The sequence below is a fragment of the Nerophis ophidion genome, linkage group LG26 (assembly GCF_033978795.1).
Source record: "Nerophis ophidion isolate RoL-2023_Sa linkage group LG26, RoL_Noph_v1.0, whole genome shotgun sequence".
Taxonomy (NCBI): Eukaryota; Metazoa; Chordata; class Actinopteri; order Syngnathiformes; family Syngnathidae; genus Nerophis; species Nerophis ophidion.
Window position 1 is genome coordinate 1,782,574 of NC_084636.1, and position 20,000 is coordinate 1,802,573.

Below are 20,000 nucleotides of genomic sequence, written 5' to 3' on the forward strand. Positions count from 1 at the left end.
CTGAACCATTCAGTGGACAGTCACGCCAACCACATGCTTAGTTACTAATCACAGACTTGTTCTTCATCTGAACCATTCAGTGCACAGTCACACCAACAACGTGCTGCGTTACTAATCACAGACTTCCTTTGTGAGGTAGACAAGTTGGATTCTACAGTGACACATCACAACATACCAAAGCTAACACTACTATATACTACTATTAGTAATACTACTATATTATGTTAAAAAAAATATTTTTTTCTTACATCATTTTATGTGGTTAGCCACATTGTTTTAAATGGTTTGCCACATTCCTACTGTATGTGGCCAGCCATCACGTCATTTTATGTAGTCAACCACATTACATTTTGTGGTCCACAAGTCATTTATTGTGGTCCGCACCGTCATTTATCATGGCCTGACACAATATTTTACGTGGCCCGCCACATTACTTTACGTGGTCCGCTACGTAATCTTATTTGGGGTCTCGGGGGCAGTAGCCTAAGCAGAGAAGCCCAGACTTCCCTCTCCCCAGCCACTTGGTCCAGCTCTTCCCGGGGGACCCCGACGAAGAGCACCATGACAGCAACCACCCACCCACCACCACGAAAAGAATACCTACAGGAATTAATAAAAGGCTATCGATGCTGTCATCTAGCAAAGCTGAATTCGACCAAGCAACCCCCCCGTACCAGAAAGCACTTGATGAAAGCGGATACAACTTCACCCTCACCTACGAACCCATGCCAGGAAACCAACCAAAAAAGAGCAGAAAACGAAACAACATCATCTAGTACAACCCCCATTCAGCAAAAACATCTCAACTAATATCGGCCACAAGTTCCTCACTCTGATCGACAAACACTTCCCCAAAGGCAACACCCTAAGAAAAGTATTCAACAAGAACATTAAATTGAGCTACAGCTGTATTAATAACATACAACAAATAATTTCAAATCACAACAGAGCAATTGCAAAAGGACTGCCCTCCCCCAGACTGAACGACTCCGAAACCAATAAGGAATGTAACTGCCGCAGGAAACCTGATTGCCCTCTCAACAGGGGGTGCAGACAAACATCAGTCGTTTACCAAGCAAAGGTAACACGCAAGGACATAACACATCCGACACGTACGTAGGATTAACCGAAAGAGAGTTCAAAGCCAGATGGAATAATCACAAGGCCTCCTTTAGAAACCAGACATTGGGGAATTCTACAGAACTCAGCAAGCCCATTTGGAATCTCAAAGACAATAATGTTGAATATTCAATAACATGGCAAATTCTTGCATCCAGCACACCTTACAACAGTGTTAATAAAAGATGCAACCTATGCTTGAAAGAGAAACTGTTTATTATATATCATCCAGATCTATCATTCCTCAACAAGCGCAGGGAAATCATTTCAACATGCCGCCACAGACGGAAACACCTCCTAGGTAACACATGAGCCAATCACCACGCCCCTACACCTGCCTATACCTACCCACTCAGTGGCATATTTAAACCATTGTATGTGAATGCTTCCATTAAAATCTCCTGATGGTAGAGGCAGCCCCTCATGAAACAGTTCTGTAGAGATGAAGTAATCTTGTGATTTTTCCCACACATACATACATTTATATGTATATATATATATATATATATACACACACACATATACACACATATATATATATATATATATATATATATATACACACACACATATACACACATATATATATATATATATATATTTATTTATATGTATATATATACACATACACACATATATGTATATGTATATACACATACACACACACATATATATAGTGGTTAGAGTGTAACCCCTTAGATCGGTAGGTTGGGAGTTCAAACCCCGGCCGAGTCATACCAAAGACTATATAAAAATGGGAGCCATTTCCTCCCTGCTTGGCACTCAGCATCAAGGGTTGGAATTGGTGGTTAAATCACCATAAAGGATTCCCGGGCGCGGCACCGCTGCTGCCCACTGCTCCCCTCACTTCCCAGAAGGTGATGTTTTAAGCATTTCACCAATCTTGAGCACATTGCAAATTATACGTCATTTCCATTGTGCGCAATCAATTTGCATATCGCAAGACGAGATTTTGTTTGAAAATGGCGCGACCGTGCAAATGGTTTGAGGAGGGCTGAAGAAGAATTTGCGGAATTCTGCACAGAAAACTACATCCGACAGAAGAAGAACAGCAAAACAGTCTCCCAACACTGCGTAGATTGCATCAAGGGTTAGGGTTAGTAGCCAGAACTTCCAACACAATCAATACGTAGCTAGAAGAAATTTCCAAAATTGCCAAAAAGATTGTGCACTATACAAATTGTGCATTATACAAATTGCGCCCATTGATTTGCAAAATGTGCACCATACATTATTCAAATATACAGTATTGGGGGTTTGGCTTAAAGGCACTGCCTTTATCGTCCTCTACAACCTGTCGTCACGTCTGCTTTTCCTCCATACAAACAGCGTGCTGGCTCAGTCACATAATATCTACAGCTTTTACACACACATAAGTGAATGCAAACATACTTGGTCAACAGCCATACAGGTCACACCGAGGGTGGCCGTACAAACAACTTTAACACTGTTACAAATATGCGTCACACTGTGAACCTACACCAAACAAGAATGACTAACACATTTCAGGAGAACATCCGCACCGTAACACAACAGAACAAATATCCAGAATCTCTTGTAGCACTAACTCTTCCGGCACGCTACAATAAGCAAACATGTGAAAAACTGACATCTAATCAAAACCATCCATCCATCCATCCATCATCTTCCGCTTATCCGAGGTCGGGTCGCGGGGGCAACAGCCTAAGCAGGGAAACCCAGACTTCCCTCTCCCCAGCCACTTCGTCTAGCTCTTCCCGGGGGATCCCGAGGCGTTCCCAGGCCAGCCGGGAGACATAGTCTTCCCAACGTGTCCTGGGTCTTCCCCGTGGCCTCCTACCGGTTGGACGTGCCCTAAACACCTCCCTAGGGAGGCGTTCGGGTGGCATCCTGACCAGATGCCCGAACCACCTCATCTGGCTCCTCTCCATGTGGAGGAGCAGCGGCTTTACTTTGAGTTCCTCCCGGATGGCAGAACTTCTCCCCCTATCTCTAAGGGAGAGCCCCGCCACAAGGCGGAGGGAACTCATTTCGGCCGCTTGTACCCGTGATCTTATCCTTTCGGTCATGACCCAAAGCTCATGACCATAGGTGAGGATGGGAACGTAGATCGAGCAGTAAATTGAGAGCGTTGCCTTCCGGCTCAGCTCCTTCTTCACCACAATGGATCGGTACAACGTCCGCATTACTGAAGACGCCGCACCGATGCGCCTGTCGATCTCACGATCCACTCTTCCCCCACTCGTGAACAAGACTCCTAGGTACTTGAACTCCTCCACTTGGGGCAGGGTCTCCTCCCCAACCCGGAGATGGCATTCCACCCTTTTCCGGGCGAGAACCATGGACTCAGACTTGGAGGTGCTGATTCTCATTCCGGTCGCTTCACACTCGGCTGCGAACCGATCCAGCGAGAGCTGAAGATCCCGGTCAGATGAAGCCATCAGGACCACATCATCTGCAAAAAGCAGAGACCTAATCCTGCGGTTACCAAACTGGAACCTCTCAACGCCTTGACTGCGCCTAGAAATTCTGTCCATAAAAGTTATGAACAGAATCGGTGACAAAGGACAGCCTTGGCGGAGTCCAACCCTCACTGGAAATGTGTCCGACTTACTACCAATGCGGACCAAGTTCTGACACTGATCATACAGGGAGCGGACCGCCACAATAAGACAGTCCGATACCCCATACTCTCTGAGCACTCCCCACAGGACTTCCCGAGGTCCTGTGGGGAGTGCTCAGAGAGTATGGGGTATCAGACTGTCTAATCAAAACCATACGAACATAAAACAATACATAATACATCATTACAGTATGAATATATGTGTATATATAGGGACAGCGTGGCAGAGTGGGAGAGTGGCCGTGCGCAACCTTAGGGTCCCTGGTTCAATCCCCACCTAGTACCAACCTTGTCATGTCCGTTGTGTCCTGAGCAAGACACTTCACCCTTGCTCCTGATGGGTGCTGGTTAGCGCCTTGCATGGCAGCTCCCTCCATCAGTGTGTGAATGTGTGTGTGAATGTGGAAGTAGTGTCAAAGCGCTTTGAGTACCTTGAAGGTAGAAAAGCGCTATACAAGTACAACCCATTTATCATTTATTTATATAGCTGGAAGCAATTTGCAAAAAGATTGCGCTTTATACACATTTGCAAAATGCGAAACCGCATTTTGCAAATTTGTATAATTGCTCACATTGGTATTGTGCCTACAACAGTGAACAAGGGGATGGGTCAAATGCAGAGGACAAATTTCACCACACCGAGTGTGTGTGTGACAATCATTGGTACATTACTTTCACTTTAACATACATACATACATATACATATATATATATATATATATATATATATATATATATATATATACACATACATACATACATATATATATATATATATATATATATATATATATATATATATATATATATATATATAAAATGTGAAGTGAATTATTTTTTTATAGTGCTTTTCTCTAGTGACTCAAAGCGCTTTACATAGTGAAACCCAATATCTAAGTTACATTTAAACCAGTGTGGGTGGCACTGGGAGCAGGTGGGTAAATTGTCTTGCCCAAAGACACAACGGCAGTGACTAGGATGGCGGACGTGGGAATTGAACCTGCAACCCTCCAGTTGCTGGCACGGCCGCTCTACCAACCGAGCTATGCCGCCCCAATGTGTGTGTATGTGTCTGAAGACAGCCATAATTGCAACGTGGGTCTCAATAAAAATTAGTTTGACACTCCTGCTCTAAATGTAATTGGTGTTTTGAATCATGCTGACGTCATTTGTAAAAGTTTTGTAACTCACCATGTTATGACATAATGACATCATTGCAAAGTGTGCAGGTTACATGTTCATGTTGGACAACATCATTATGTTGAAGCTCCATCCTCTCAACACAAGAACTCAGGAGACAGACGTGAGGGTTTGGAACTGACAACCCCTGACATTGACAGGCAGACATTGCGTCACCACGATGACGTCCTCCTCACCTCAATGATCTTGATGAAGCGAGGGAACACGGGGTTCCTGCTGACGGCGACCAGCGGCACATCGGGGAAGACCTCCGGCACCATCATGGTGGTGAGAGCCGTCATCTGCGGCGATCCCTCGTCGCCGCCGGACTCCTCTCCCCCAGAACCGCCGCCTTCCCCGTCGTTCTCCCCGGAAAAGTTGGCACCGCTGGCCCGGTTCCCGAAGGCTCTGTCCTGGCGAGTGAAGGGGCGGCGGGTGGAGGTGAGGAACCCGGAGTGGACGCCGCTGACCCAGGTGGAGGTGAGGAACCCGGACTGGACCCTGGAGGTGAGGAACCCGGACTGGACGCTGCTGACCCGCAGCCAGCTCCGCCTGCCGCCGGCTGCCATGTTGCACGTCTGCGGGCCCCCGCTGCCGCGGTGGAGCCCATACGAGCGGCACCCGACGCGGAAGAGTCCGGGCGGGTGGGCTGAAGGTCTGTGGAGAAGTCCCGCGGCTCCGAGCAGCTTCATGTAACCCGCCATCTTTCTGGAGCTTTCCACGCGGCGCATGCGCATGCGTCACCTACTCCTGTCGCGTCTTGATGACGTCAGGCAGTGTTGACATGTTGCGTCATGCGTGGCGCACAAGCAAATAACGTCATATATTGTAACTATTACTGCAGCTTTACCAGTTATTTCATATTTAGCAAAAATGCAGCATTTTTTACCCAAATATTTGCACACGTTTGTAACTACAGTATTTTTTTTTTTTTTTTTTGCTGAGACAAAGATTATTTGTGTATTTAATATTTAGACTTCAATCAAAAGTATCAAGCAGCACATCAAGCAAACATGGATAAGCGTGGAGAGTGTTTAGCATTTTTCCAATCATGCTTTGTAATGGATTTAAACGGGTGTCATTTTGAAATGTTTATAGTTTATATACGGCATATTATGATTCCTAGAGCCCAAAAAAAGTCTGCAGGCTATAGAGCGTTTTCCGTTCGGGCTCCAGTACTCTGGAATGCCCTCCCGGTAACAGTTCCAGATGCTACCTCAGTACAAGCATTTAAGTCTCACCTTAAAACTCATTTGTATACTCTAGCCTTTAAATAGACCCCCTTTTTAGACCACTTGATCTGCCATTTCTTTTCTTTTTCTCCTCTTGCCCACTGGAGGGGGTCCGGTCCAGTGGCCATGGATGAGGTGCTGGCTGTTCTAAGTCGGGACCCAGAATGGACCGCTTGTCCAAAGCCAGGACCCAGAATGGACCGCTCGCCTGTGTATCGGTTGGGGACATCTCTGCGCTACTGATCCGCTACTGATCCCGGTCCAGTGGCCATGGATGAGGTGCTGGCTGTCCTAAGTCGGGACCCAGGATGGACCGCTTGTCCAAAGCCAGGACCCAGAATGGGCCGCTCGCCTGTGTATCGGTTGGGGACATCTCTGCGCTACTGATCCGCCTCCACTCTGGGTGGTTTTCTGCTGGCTCCACTGTGGACAGGACTCTCTCTGCTGTGTTGGATCCACTTTGGACTGGACTCTCACGGTTGTGTTGGATCCAGAATGGATTGAACTTTCACAGTATCATGTTAGACCCGCTCAACATCCATTGCTTTCGGTTCCCCTGGGGGTGGATTGGGGGTTTGCCCACTGTGGTGTATTAATGTGCATGCTGATTCAGCGTTGTGTGTCCTTACTGACTTGCCATAGTTGAGTTGTGGTGTCTACTGAGCATGCTCACCAAGTGCTGTACATTGAGTGTTGATGATCCCTCTCTAGAGTGTATGCTACTGCTACTCCCAGTCATATATAAAAGTTACTAAACGTGTGCTCTACCTCGTTATTCGAATACATAACACCGACAAATGCGGTCCTCTCCAAGGTTTCTCATAGTCATCATTGTCAACCACGTCCCACTGGGTGTGAGTTTTCCTTGCACTTATGTGGGCTCTACCGAGGATGTCGTTGTGGTTTGTGCAGCCCTTTGAGACACTAGTGATTTAGGGCTATATAAATATTCATTGATTGATTGATTGATTTAAACTATCAGACTGCGTGGTCGGTAGTAGTGGGTTTCAGTAGGCCTTTAAAGGCAGTGCCTTTTGTTCACGCCCCCAATAGTGTTGTCAAGGGTGGAAATCGGGAGATTTTCGGGAGAGCCACTGAACTTTGGGAGTCTCCCGGTAAAATGGGGAGGGTTGGCAAGTCTGACTATTAGCGGTGAATGCAGGGTTACAGCGGCACCGCCAGCTCTAATGTTAATTTGATATTGCCTCAAGGGCCAAATTAAATTACACGGCAGGCCAGAGTTTGACACCCATGTTATAGGGCAGGGGTCGGGAACTTTTTTGTCTGAGAGAGCCAAGAAGCCAAATATTTTAAAATGTGTTTCCTTAAGAGCCATATAATATATTTTTTTAACACTGAACACAACTAAACACGTGCATTTTTAAGTAACATTTCTAGAGTATAGTAGGTATTTTATTCTTTGTAATAACATTGTTTTTCTGAAGCTAACTGTAAGGGGGCGTGGCCCGCGGGCCTGCAGCGAAGCGGGGTGTTGCCAGGACCGGCCTCGAAATTAGCGACAGGTGCGTACCTGCCGCTCTGTTATAAGCAGCGGCCAGGAGGAGAGACGGGGTTGGGGCTGGAGCCAGCGTGCCAGCAAGAACAAAAGAGAAAAAGACAATTGCTGGAAAGCAACTGAGAGACTTATTGAAAAATAAAACAATATTGTAACCCTGAAACAGGCTCTCATGTCGGTGCTTAGTGGTGTGAAGAACCCCCAGGTGGGCAAGCCCCACACTAACCAATAATAAATAAATAACTTCTTACTATTAACGCAACTTCTTGAACATAGAAAAGCATGAGAATGTTTTATATTTTTAACTGTCACAGTTATTTGGTGTCGAACCCCAAGATGCAGAGAAGGAGGCAGGCATTTGGTAAGTAAACATGATTTAATTAAATACTAAGACAAAAACAAAACCAAAAGGGTACAAACAAAAAGCGCGCACATGGGCGGAATAACAAACTATAGGTCTTTAGCATAGAAGCTAGCAAGAAACAAAAAAGGACCTACGGTGGAAGCTAGCGGGTAGCAAACAGGAAAAACTGGAATTGGCTAATGCTAACAGAAACAGCTTACCGCTACAACGACCAGGACAAAATGTAGCACGACAGGTAGTAGCTGTAACAAAACGACACGACATGTGGCAACGACAATACAATGATCCAGCAAATGACACAAGACAAAGCAGGTACAAATAGGAGCGGGCTGATTGGCAACAGGTGTGGCCAGGTGCCAATCAGCCGCAGCTGAGGAGGAACACAGCACTCAGGGAACAAGACAGGAAGCTGACAAAATATGAGCACTAGACAGGAACTAAGGACAGGAAATACTAAACACAGAGGAAACAGACACATGCAGAGGAAAAAAATAAAACCTGGACAAACTGTCAGGGGAAAGCCTGACATGAACGCTATTTTTAACAAGTGGAATTATTCCTTACTTATCGTGTCAAGCGATGTCAGCTCAGATTTATCCGAGAGCCAGATGCAGTCATCAAAAGAGCCACATCTGGCTCGCGAGCCATAGGTTCCCTACCCCCGTTATAGGGAGTTGTATTTTTCACCCACTTATTTTTGCTGTATTTTTATCTGGCACAAGAGGAAAGCCGGTCCCTGAAAATAAAGCCTACATTAAACCAGTCCCTGGTGCAAAAAAAGGTCGGGGACCACTGCTCTGTCGTACAGCGTCCATTGCAATCAATTATGCAAATGAGACGACTTCTCGGACAGCCAATAGCGACTCTCCTTACTGAGGAGTGGGCCGCAGCGCTACTTCCCGCCGCTAGGTGTCGCCATTGAAGGCAGACAGACGGCTGAGTCACTGCTCGTCCAAACATAGCTCATGATAAACAGGAAGCGTGTTGTTGTGTTGTTCTGACCTCCGGTGCACCGAGGCCGCCTGGCAGGATGCTGACCGTGACGCTGAGGACGCTCCAGCAGCAGACCTTTAAGATCCACATCGACTCCGAATTGACGGTGAGTGGAAGTTAGCTCCGAGGCTAAAAGGTAAACACGGCATGCTAGCTCGGTTGTCACATGCCTCCCCCGCCCCCCGACCACGATAAATGTGTTTCGTTTTAGTGCCATTTTTTTTAAAGTACTTGTGTGTTACATTTAAGAAAACGTGAGACGTCAAAATTGACGTGTTTGCGCGTCGCTTGAGTTATGTGCGGAGAAGTAGCCCAATGTAAGCTCGCGGAATGTACCGCCGGAAACAAGTCGCCGTGTTTCAAAGTAAAAGTGTGTAAATTGTATCAAATGCCGCCTGTTCTGTTTGTATCAGGTCTTAAACCATATTTTTTGCCCGAATTACGTTGATATTTTTACAACACTGCTTTTGTAGCGCAATTTTAATTTGACAAAACCGTATCACAACGCGCGTTGTGTTGCACTTTGAAAAGGCGAAGCGGATGTGTTTGTTTGTCATGACGGCTGCCTTGTCTCAGTGACAGTCAATGACTCTGCAATATTCTCCACTCTTTATGCATTTATAATTAAATCATTTGTCATCATTGTCACCACAAAGTATCCTTGCACCGGTACACTCCCTCGTTTGAGTGTCACAACACCATGAAGCACTTTAAAGCAAACATGCCACACAAAGCCAGACTCAAATGGAGTTTAAAAAAATCATGTTTCGTCCCATCAGGTAAAAGCATTGAAGGAGAGAATCGAGGAGGACAGAGGCAAGGATGCGTTTCCGACTGCAGGACAAAAACTAATATATGCAGGTGATGAACGCCTTCGAGAAGCACACATTTTTAAAAGTTTTTGTTCACTATTTACGCAACTCTCCCCCCTTCCAGGTAAAATCTTGAACGATGACACGGCGTTGAAAGAGTACAACATCAGTGACAAGAACTTTGTGGTGGTCATGGTCACTAAGGTCAGTGCAAATGATACAACATTGTGTCCACTAGATTCCTGACTTAGGGCGGTGGGGCATCTTTTCTCTGCTTTAGACTGTAAATAATGAGTTAAATTTAGTGTTGTACCAGTCAATTCTCTCAACATGTTCCAGGTGGAAGATGCGTTGACAAGAGGAAATGTCTTGGGTAGAAAAAAAATAAGCATATCGAACTATTTCATGTATATTTTTCTTGTTTTAAAACTGCTTTTAAAAAAGATGATTATGGTCCATCCAGACCCACACCTCCCGCCACCTGAACAGTTTTTTCCCCTCGGCCATCAGGCACATGAATAATAACAAGATCTGATAGCTCAGTTACAGCTCATGTTATTCTATTCTGTGTTTTATGTGTTTTATGTTGCACCATTGCGCTAAGTAAAATTCCTAGTTTGTGAACCCGTTCTCAAACAATGGCAATAAAAACTCTTCTGATTCTGATATTAGAGGCATATTACAGAGTTTTAGAGTATCAACAATAGCCCGTTTTGTTTTTTCTTTAAAGTGTGCGGCCATTATTCTCATTTTTTCCGGGGGCTCTAAGGGGATTTGCAGTTTTTGGGGATTTTGCCTATTATTCCCAATCCCTATGAAGGACAAAAACACATGTTTTTCCATTTTTATATTAATTCTGAGTCGTAAAATACGGCAAATACAAGGTGGCTAACAATGTAGCAAACTATTGCGTCCAAAGGCATCGAGTTTTAACTTTTTAAGGTCAAGGCAACTGTTGCCTTTAAAGGAGGGCTCATAGGCGAGTGAGAAGGGCACCAAGGCAATAATCTTAATTATTACATGATTGACTGCCCTAGATCTGCAAATTATGGCCAAAGTAGTAATTAAAATTATTGTTATCAATCTTAAAATCATGATTACTGATTAAGTAAAGCAGTTTTGGAGTGTGAACGTAATACCATCATCCATCCATCCATTCATTTTCTACCGCTTGTCGGTTTTGGGGTGGCGGGGGATTGCTGGAGCCTATCTCAGCTGCATTCGGGCAGAAGGCCACTTCCATCATGTCATTTGTAATGTCTAATAAAAAGACTATACATAAACATTATCCATACATTTGTAGACAAATATTATTTAAAAAAATTCTTTAATAACATCAACTTGTCAGCTTTTTTTCATTACTTGATGCCTTGATCTCTATATTTCCATTTTCATAGAGAGTTTTTTTTTTTAAATTATGTACATCACATAGAACAGGGGTGTCCAAAGTGCGGCCCGCAGGTAATTTTTTAACGGCCCCACGGCACATTTTAAAAATACGATTGAAAAATTCTTAAAGCGTAAAAAGTGATATAAAAGAGCAAACGGGTGAAATGTAACAAGAAAATTGTTGCAATGTTTACTCTAATAACACAAAACTACCATGCAGGCTGTTTCTTTCTTTAAAAAATAATAATGAATCAAAATCAATGTCATTATATATTATTGACCTATTCGAGGCTCCAATTACGTCACGTTAAATTTTCCACTTTGACATATTTTTGGGGGAAAATGTTGCATATTTCGGGTTTGCCGTATAAAAAAACTGAGCTGTTTTTTTAAAGTAGGGGTTAAAATGAACAAACAAAAAACATAAACAACAATAAAACTTATAATTGAGGGATAGATCTGAAGTTGATCTCGAGATTATTGTGTTAAAAGTAAACAGTAAAAAAATGTTATAATTTATTTTTTAACACTTTAATGAGTAGGACCCTTTTGGATCCCCAATCATTTTAGTGTGATTGGTTTTTAAGTGTCATTGTTCAAAAAATGATAATGAATTAAAATCAATGGTGTTATTAGTTATTGACTTTTTTAAGGCTCCAATTATTTAATAATCTCAAATACTCCACTTAAAAAAAATATTGGGTGATAATATTGCATATTTTGTGTTTTTTTCCCATTTTAAAGCAGGGTTTTCTTTGACAAAAAGAGCATACAACTTAAATCTTTAAAATCATTATATTGACAGATAGACCTAATGTTAATCTGGAGATTTAAAATTTGAATAATAATAAAACATAATAATACTGAATAATGACACATTTTTTATATTTTTTTACCAAAACCCTTTGTGGTCCCCGGGATCATGCCTGAGTGGAGGCCTAAATGTATATTTTTTTAATACTTATATTGTATTGTTTTTTTAAAATAAAAAAAGGTCAAAATGGCCCCCGCTTGCTTTGATTTTTCAGTCTGCGGCCCTAAGTGGAAAAAGTTTGGACACCCCTGATGTAGACGATGTATCGGGACGGATCCATTATGAGTTTGAGCAGAAATATGTCGTACAGGACTTAACTGTACACAATAACACATTATCAAAATTATGTCACATTAATTATTTTTGAAAGTGACATGGAAAAAAAACACAATTAATGTAAAGAAAACCATGTGTTTACTTTTTGGTATCAAAATGAAATACAAAGTAGTTTGACTAATGAAGATGCAGTCTAATAAACAAGCTTCATTCTTCTCTAATGCCTCCCTAGTGTTTCAGTACAACAGTTTGGCCAACAAAGAAAACCCAAGAGTGACACATCACACATCGAATAAACAATCTTCACCGCCTGCGTTGAATTTAATTGGATGACAAAACACTGTAGCTACTATTAATGTTTGAACACTGATACAGTTTGCAGTTAAATAAAGGAGTGAACATCCCAGTCAACAAAGTAAAGACTTTATAAACAAGTTGTGACAATGTTAACGACACATCACCTGCTGCAAAACATCCAATAGTTTTCTCCTTCACTTTATACCTTCAATGTGGGGGCAAGTGTGTTTCCAATATTGTCCACACCTGTCTCCATCGAAACACAGCAATGCACTCTTAAACGCACGTTGGGAAGCAAGGGAAAATGACGTTAAACCGAGCGCTTAACTCCGTTTACTCCGAGGGGAAATCTCTGCAGCAAAGTCTGTGTCGCTGGTCCGCCACGATTATCAAGCCAAACAACACTAGTGCGCATGCGCCTGACTTCCTGTTGCCGAAAAGGCATTGATACATGACGGTTTTTAGTTCATTAAACCATTAAATGGTGTTACTAACCAACTGGAAGTATTGCAAATTATCATTATACCGTTTAATGTCACGTCCCTTGTCCATTAACAAGTAAAAAGTTAACGGCCGCTAATGTTGGTAAATTTTGGGGGCAATAAGGCAAATGACGAGGGCTGTCGCGGTAAAATTCGAGCGCTGCGTCCATAACGACTTCTAAAAAACAGCCAACAATTCTCCATTTATATTTTGGGACTATATATATATATATATATACATATATATATATATATATATATATATATATATATATATATATATATATATATATATATATATATATATATATATATATATATATATATATATATATATATATATATATATATACATACATACATACATACATACATACATACATACATACATATATATACATATATATATACATATATATATACATATATATATACATATATATATATATATATATATATACATATATATATATATATATACATATATATATACATATATATATATATATATATACATATATATATGTATATATGTATATATATATATATGTGTATGTATATATATATATATGTGTATGTATATATATATGTGTATGTATATATATATATATATATATATATGTGTATGTATATATATATGTGTATGTATATATATATATATATATATATATGTGTATATATATATATGTGTATGTATATATATATATATATATATATATGTGTATATATATATATGTGTATGTATATATATATATATATATATATATATGTGTATGTATATATATGTGTATGTATATATATATATATATGTGTATGTATATATATGTGTATGTATATATATATATACAGTATATATATATGTGTATGTATATATATGTGTATGTATATGTGTGTATATGTATATATATGTGTGTATATACACATACATATATTTTTATGTATGTGTATATTATATATTATATATATGTATATGTATGTGTGTGTGTATATATTAGGGATGTAACGGTACATGTATTTGTATTGAACCGTTTCGGTTTGGTGCGGAGGAGTACCGAACAAGTTCCACACGAACATATGAATTAGCCGCTTAAGCTAAAGTCTTAACAAGCTGCTCCGCTCCGTTCCGCCTCTGTCTCCTACACAGCACCCAGCATTGTCCCACCCACACAGCCATCTGATTGGTTACCACCGTAGCGATAACAGCCAATCAGCAGTGCATATTCAGAGCGCATGTAGTCAGCGCTTCAGCGTCGAGCAGATAGATGTTTAGCAGGTGAGCAGCGGACTCTCCCTAAATTATACTTAACACTTCCAAGTCAACTACTACTAACATCACTATGAGCCCGTTGACCTTCTAGAAACAAACTGCAGCTCAGCTCACTTGCAATCCTGGCTTGAGGTGAAGGCTAATTAGCTTTTAGCGTAACGTTAGCTAATTTTGCCGTGTGTGTGTGTGTGTGTGTGTGTGTGTGTGTGTGTGTGTGTGTGTGTGTGTGTGTTACGGACAGTGTTGATTGAGTGTATTGAAGCAGCAAAAAAGGACATTATGTTAAATGAAGAGTTTCTGTCTCTGATAGTTGATATAATAATGTAAGTACATCATTAACCCTACATGAACTCCATGGTGTTCAGGGATGAATAGTCTCTCCCATTGCTATTGTACTATTTTTTCCAGCTATAGTTATATGAATCATTAGTAATGTAGCAGGCTAGTTTTGAATGGCAGGGTCCCCGCTATCACATGTTGACACAAATATAACATTTACAATAAAAATCAACTACTGGCTTCCCAAATGCTGTAATAAAATAAGCATGATGAGTTGACTTGAAACTGTTTAATGTTGTAATTTTTATATGTAGAAAAAAAGTTTTTCTCATTTTATTTAATCTGAGCAACAACTTGAGGCAGTTTAATGTTGATTAACGTGGGCAAAATTATTATAGTGTTCCCAATATTAAAAGTATAAAGCCATTGTTTACAAATTTGGTAAATAAATAACCCAAAAATGTATATTTTGTTGTTTTCTTACTGTACCGAAAATTAACCGAACCGTGACCTCTAAACCGAGGTACGTACCGAACCAAGATTTTTGTGTACCGTTACACCCTTAGTGTATATATATATATATATATATATATATATATATATATATATATATATATATATATATATACACATATATATATATATATAATGTCTTGATTGGATTATCCAGAGAATAGTGCTCGATACCGTGGTAGAGCGCAATATGTAGGTGTGGGAAAAATCACAAGACTACTTCATCTCTACAGAACTGTTTCATGAGGGGTTCCCTCAATCATCAGGAGATTTTAATGGAAGCATTCACATACAATGGTTTATATAGGGCACAGAGTGGGTGGGTACAGGCAGGTGTAGGGTGTGGTGATTGGCTCATGTGTTACCTAGGAGGTGTTTCCGTCCGTGGCGGCATGTTGAAATGATTTCACTGCGCTTGTTGAGGAATGATAGATCTGGATGATATATAATAAACAGTTTCTCTTTTAAGCATAGGTTGCATCTTTTATTACCACTGTTGTAAGGTGTGCTGGATGCAAGAATTTGCCATGTTATTGAATATTCAACATTATTGTCTTTGAGTTTCCAAATGGGCTTGCTTATTTCTGTAGAATTCCGCAATGTCTGGTTTCTAAAGGAGGCGTTGTGATTATTCCATCTTGTTTTGAACGCTCCTTCGGTTAATCCTACGTACGTGTCGGATGTGTTAATGTCCTTGCGTGTTACCTTTGCTTGGTAAACGACTGATGTTTGTAAGCACCCCCCGTTGAGAGGGCAATCAGGTTTCTTGCGACAGCTACATTCCTTATTGGTTTAAGAGTCGTTAAGTCTGGGGGTAGGCAGTCCTTTTGCAATTGCTCTGTTGTGGTTTGAAATGATTTGTTGCATGTTGTTCATACAGCTGTAGCTCAATTTAATGTTGTTCTTGTTGAATATTTTTCTTAGGGTGTTGCCTTTGGGGAAGTGTTTGTCGATCAGAGTGAGGAACTTGTGGCCGATATTGGTTGAGACGTTTTTGCTGAATGGCGGATTGTACCAGATGATGTTTCGTTTTCTGCTCTTTTTTGGTTGGTTTCCTGGAGTGGGTTCATAGGTGACATCCGACACGTACGTAGGATTAACCGAAGGAGAGTTTAAAGCCAGATGGAATAATCACAAGGCCTCCTTTAGAAACCAGACATTGCGGAATTCTACAGAACTCAGCAAGCCCATTTGGAAACTCAGACAATAATGTTGAATATTCAATTACATGGCAAATTCTTGCATCCAGCACACCTTACAACAGTGGTAGTAATGAAAGATGCAACCTATGCTTAAAAGAGAAACTGTTTATTATATATCATCCAGATCTATCATTCCTCAACAAGCGCAGTGAAATCATTTCAACATGCCGCCACAGACGGAAACACCTCCTAGGTAAGACATGAGCCAATCACCACGCCCCTACACCTGCCTGTACCCACCCACTCTGTGCCCTATATAAACCATTGCATGTGAATGCTTCCATTAAAATCTCCTGATGATTGAGGGAACTCCTCATGAAACAGTTCTGTAGAGATGAAGTAGTCTTGTGATTTTTCCCACACCTATATATATATATATATATATATATATATATATATATATATATATATATATATATATATATATATATATGTATATATATGTATACTGTATATATATATGTATATATATATATATATATGTATATATATGTATATATATATATGTATATGTATATGTATATATATGTATATGTATATGTATATATATATATATATATATGTATATGTATATATATATATATATATGTATATGTATATATATATATATATATATATGTATATATATATATATATATATATATGTATATATATATATATATGTATATGTATGTATGTGTGTGTGTGTATGTCTTTATATATGTGTGTTTGTATATATATTTATATATATACGTGTGTATCTCGATGAGCTTCAGGAGGTAGTCACCTGAAATGGTTTTCACTTCATAGGTGTGCTTGAAGCTAATGGAGAGAATGCCAAGAGTGTGCAAAGCAGTAATAAGAGCAAAGGGTGGCTATTTTGAAGTTATTTCACCTTTTTTGTTAAGTACATAACTCCACATATGTTCGTTCATATTTTTGATGTGACAATCTACAATGTAAATAATCATGAAAATAAAGAAAACGTTGCATTGAATGAGGAGAAGGTGCTTCCAAACTTTTGGCCTGTACTGTATATACTTACAGCTTGTATATAAAACAATGGCAGAGGATTTTGAATGTTTTTTAGAGCACTTTATAGGCAGAATAGAGCAACTCTAGTTGACTCTATTGTAAGCTGACGTTTGCTGTTGTTTATTTCCAAATTAGAATGCATGAAACATATGTGTTCTTGTCCTACACAAGGGTTGTGCTTGATGGGCAAACTCATGCAGTTCCCCTTTAACCCCTGCAAATAGCAGGGATATACTTTGTGTTATTTAATCATTGATTTCATTATTTTTCTGTTATTGTCTGTTTGTAGCCTAAAGCAGCCCCTCCCCCTCAAACATCTCCTAAGTTGACACCGCAGCCAGCTCCGCCCTCCTCTACCCCTTCCTCCTCGTCAGCAGCAGCCAGCGTCCAAACACAAGAACCCTCGCCGGCAGCACACAAGGCGTCTGCACCCACACCCACCCCGCAGTCGTCAGAGACGCCACCACCGGCGCCGGAAAACACCCCCACGACTTCTCCCGAAGACACCTCTCCGGTGCCGGCTCCCTCCGCCACGGCCACGCCCACTGCCACGCCCAAGACGCCCTCCTCGACCGCTGGCGAGGCCCCGACGACCCCGGCCGAGCAGGCGGAGGACAAGCCAAAGGAGGAAGCTGAGAGTACAACATCCGTCCCATCGGCCACTTCCAGGTTGGACTACTTTGAAGAGAAAATGTTCCTGCTTATTGAGCAGGAAGTAAGGAGTGTTGCGATGTTGTAGTCGTTCATGTGGTGTTTGTGTGTGTTAGCCTGGTGGATGAGCTGGGTCTGCTGGAGGAAGCGGCGTCCATACTTGGTGAGGTCAGATGTTGTGACTGAAAGCTTCTTTACCCAGCATGCATCATCGCGCTCTCTCTCCCCTTCCGTGCAGTGACGGGCCAGGCCTACGAGAACCTGGTGTCGGAGATCATGTCCATGGGCTACGAGCGGGAGGCGGTGGTGTCGGCTCTCCAAGCCAGCTACAACAACCCGGACCGGGCAGTGGAGTATTTACTGATGGTGAGTCGGCCGCCATATTGGTCTCCGCTTGCCGTCCTGAGCCACCGTAGTGAGCAGAACATGTTTACGTGCCGCAGGGTATCCCCACCGAAGCAAGCGACGCCTTGCCCCATGATGCTCCTCCCCGTGATGCACCGGCCAGTGACGCGTCGGCCAGTGACGCGTCGCCTAGTGACGCCGCATCTGACCAAGCCGCCCTAACCCCGCAACCTACACAGCCACCAACAGCAGCCGCCACTCGTAAGAGATGCAACACTACTTCTTTCGCCGTCTTCCTCTTACTTAAAAGTCTGGCCAACTACAAAAAAAATGTATGCAGCATTGAACCGTCTCTCGCCCCTGTTGCACCGCAGTGTTCACGGGAGTCGGGCGGCACATGTGACACTTGCGGCCCCGTCCTTCCCCAAAAAAATACAATTTTTCGCCATACCTATAGGCAGTTTTCCTGCATGTTAAGGTCCTCAAATAGGTGTTCAAATGTACCGTATTTTCAGGACTATAATGCAAACTTAAAATCCTTTCATTTACTCAAAACTCGACGGTGCGCCTTATGACCTGGTGCGCCTAAGGTATGGAATGATTTAGTTGTGCTTACCGGCCTCGAAGCAATTTTATTTGGTGCATGGTGAAATGATAAGTGTGACCTGTAGATGGCAGTCACACATAAGAGATACATGTAGACTGCAATATGACTAAGGTAAACAGCACCAACATTTTATAAGTTCCACTGAGAATATAGAACATTACACACAGCGCTCAAAAATCCATGATGCTGATCTGTGTTTAAGATCTGCATAAGTCCTGAAAATTTGCCGAAAATGGCAGGCAAACACCGAGATAGCCAACTTCCCTTTTTTTTTTTTAGGTATGGGTTCCTGAGATTTAAATGTGCATCGTGTCATGATACACGTTTCCTGTGATTTTACGGAAAATTGGTGGGAAAGGGCTAACTTTTTCTAGTTTTAAAGGTGGTGCTAGAGAGCCAATTTTGAAATTGCCTTTTCGGGACCCCAAAAAAAATCTTGCCATTACTGACACGCCTGCAAAATATGTCGACTTTTCATGCACAATAGGGGATGGAAGAAAAAACACAACAATTTTAATAGGGCCCCTGCACCTGTGGGACTTCCTCCACTGCTCCGGCCCTAAAAAGCCATACCTCAGTTTTTGTAAATCATTTTGTAAATAATCTGAATAATTAGAAAGCACACTCATTTGTTTTGGAATGTAGGAACAAACATTTGTTGCCAGAAGTCGGACATGCGCTGCTATGGAAACAGAAGTAAATGGGCCGAAGAATTAGTCCGGCAATTATTAAAATTACCAAAATATGGTAAAAATGTTTCATATTATATATTGTTATTAAAGTGTCTGTTACTGCATTTTATATATATATATATATATATATATATATATATATATATATATATATATATATATATATATATATATATATATATATATGTGTATATATATATATATATATATATATATATATATATGTGTATATATATATATATGTGTATATATATATATATATATATATATATATATATATGTGTATATATATATATATATTAGGGCTGGGGAACGATTACAAATTTTAATCAAA

General features: G+C 41.0%; 2 protein-coding genes across 2 annotated transcripts in view; one reads left to right on the forward strand and one right to left on the reverse strand.

Moving 5' to 3' along the window:
- lonp1 (lon peptidase 1, mitochondrial) overlaps positions 1 to 5,703 on the reverse strand; it is a 22,406-nt gene extending 16,703 nt beyond the window's left edge. The window contains exon 1 of the mRNA XM_061888518.1: positions 5,119 to 5,703. Coding sequence (XP_061744502.1) covers positions 5,119 to 5,658 — 540 coding nt within the window. The 5' untranslated portion in view covers positions 5,659 to 5,703. The remainder of the gene's footprint in view (positions 1 to 5,118) is intronic.
- Positions 5,704 to 8,936: 3,233 nt separating this feature from the next.
- LOC133543750 (UV excision repair protein RAD23 homolog B-like) overlaps positions 8,937 to 20,000 on the forward strand; it is a 19,994-nt gene continuing 8,930 nt past the window's right edge. The window contains exons 1-7 of the mRNA XM_061888519.1: positions 8,937 to 9,132; positions 9,806 to 9,887; positions 9,963 to 10,042; positions 17,661 to 18,040; positions 18,139 to 18,185; positions 18,261 to 18,388; positions 18,466 to 18,628. Coding sequence (XP_061744503.1) covers positions 9,064 to 9,132; positions 9,806 to 9,887; positions 9,963 to 10,042; positions 17,661 to 18,040; positions 18,139 to 18,185; positions 18,261 to 18,388; positions 18,466 to 18,628 — 949 coding nt within the window. The 5' untranslated portion in view covers positions 8,937 to 9,063. The remainder of the gene's footprint in view (positions 9,133 to 9,805; positions 9,888 to 9,962; positions 10,043 to 17,660; positions 18,041 to 18,138; positions 18,186 to 18,260; positions 18,389 to 18,465; positions 18,629 to 20,000) is intronic.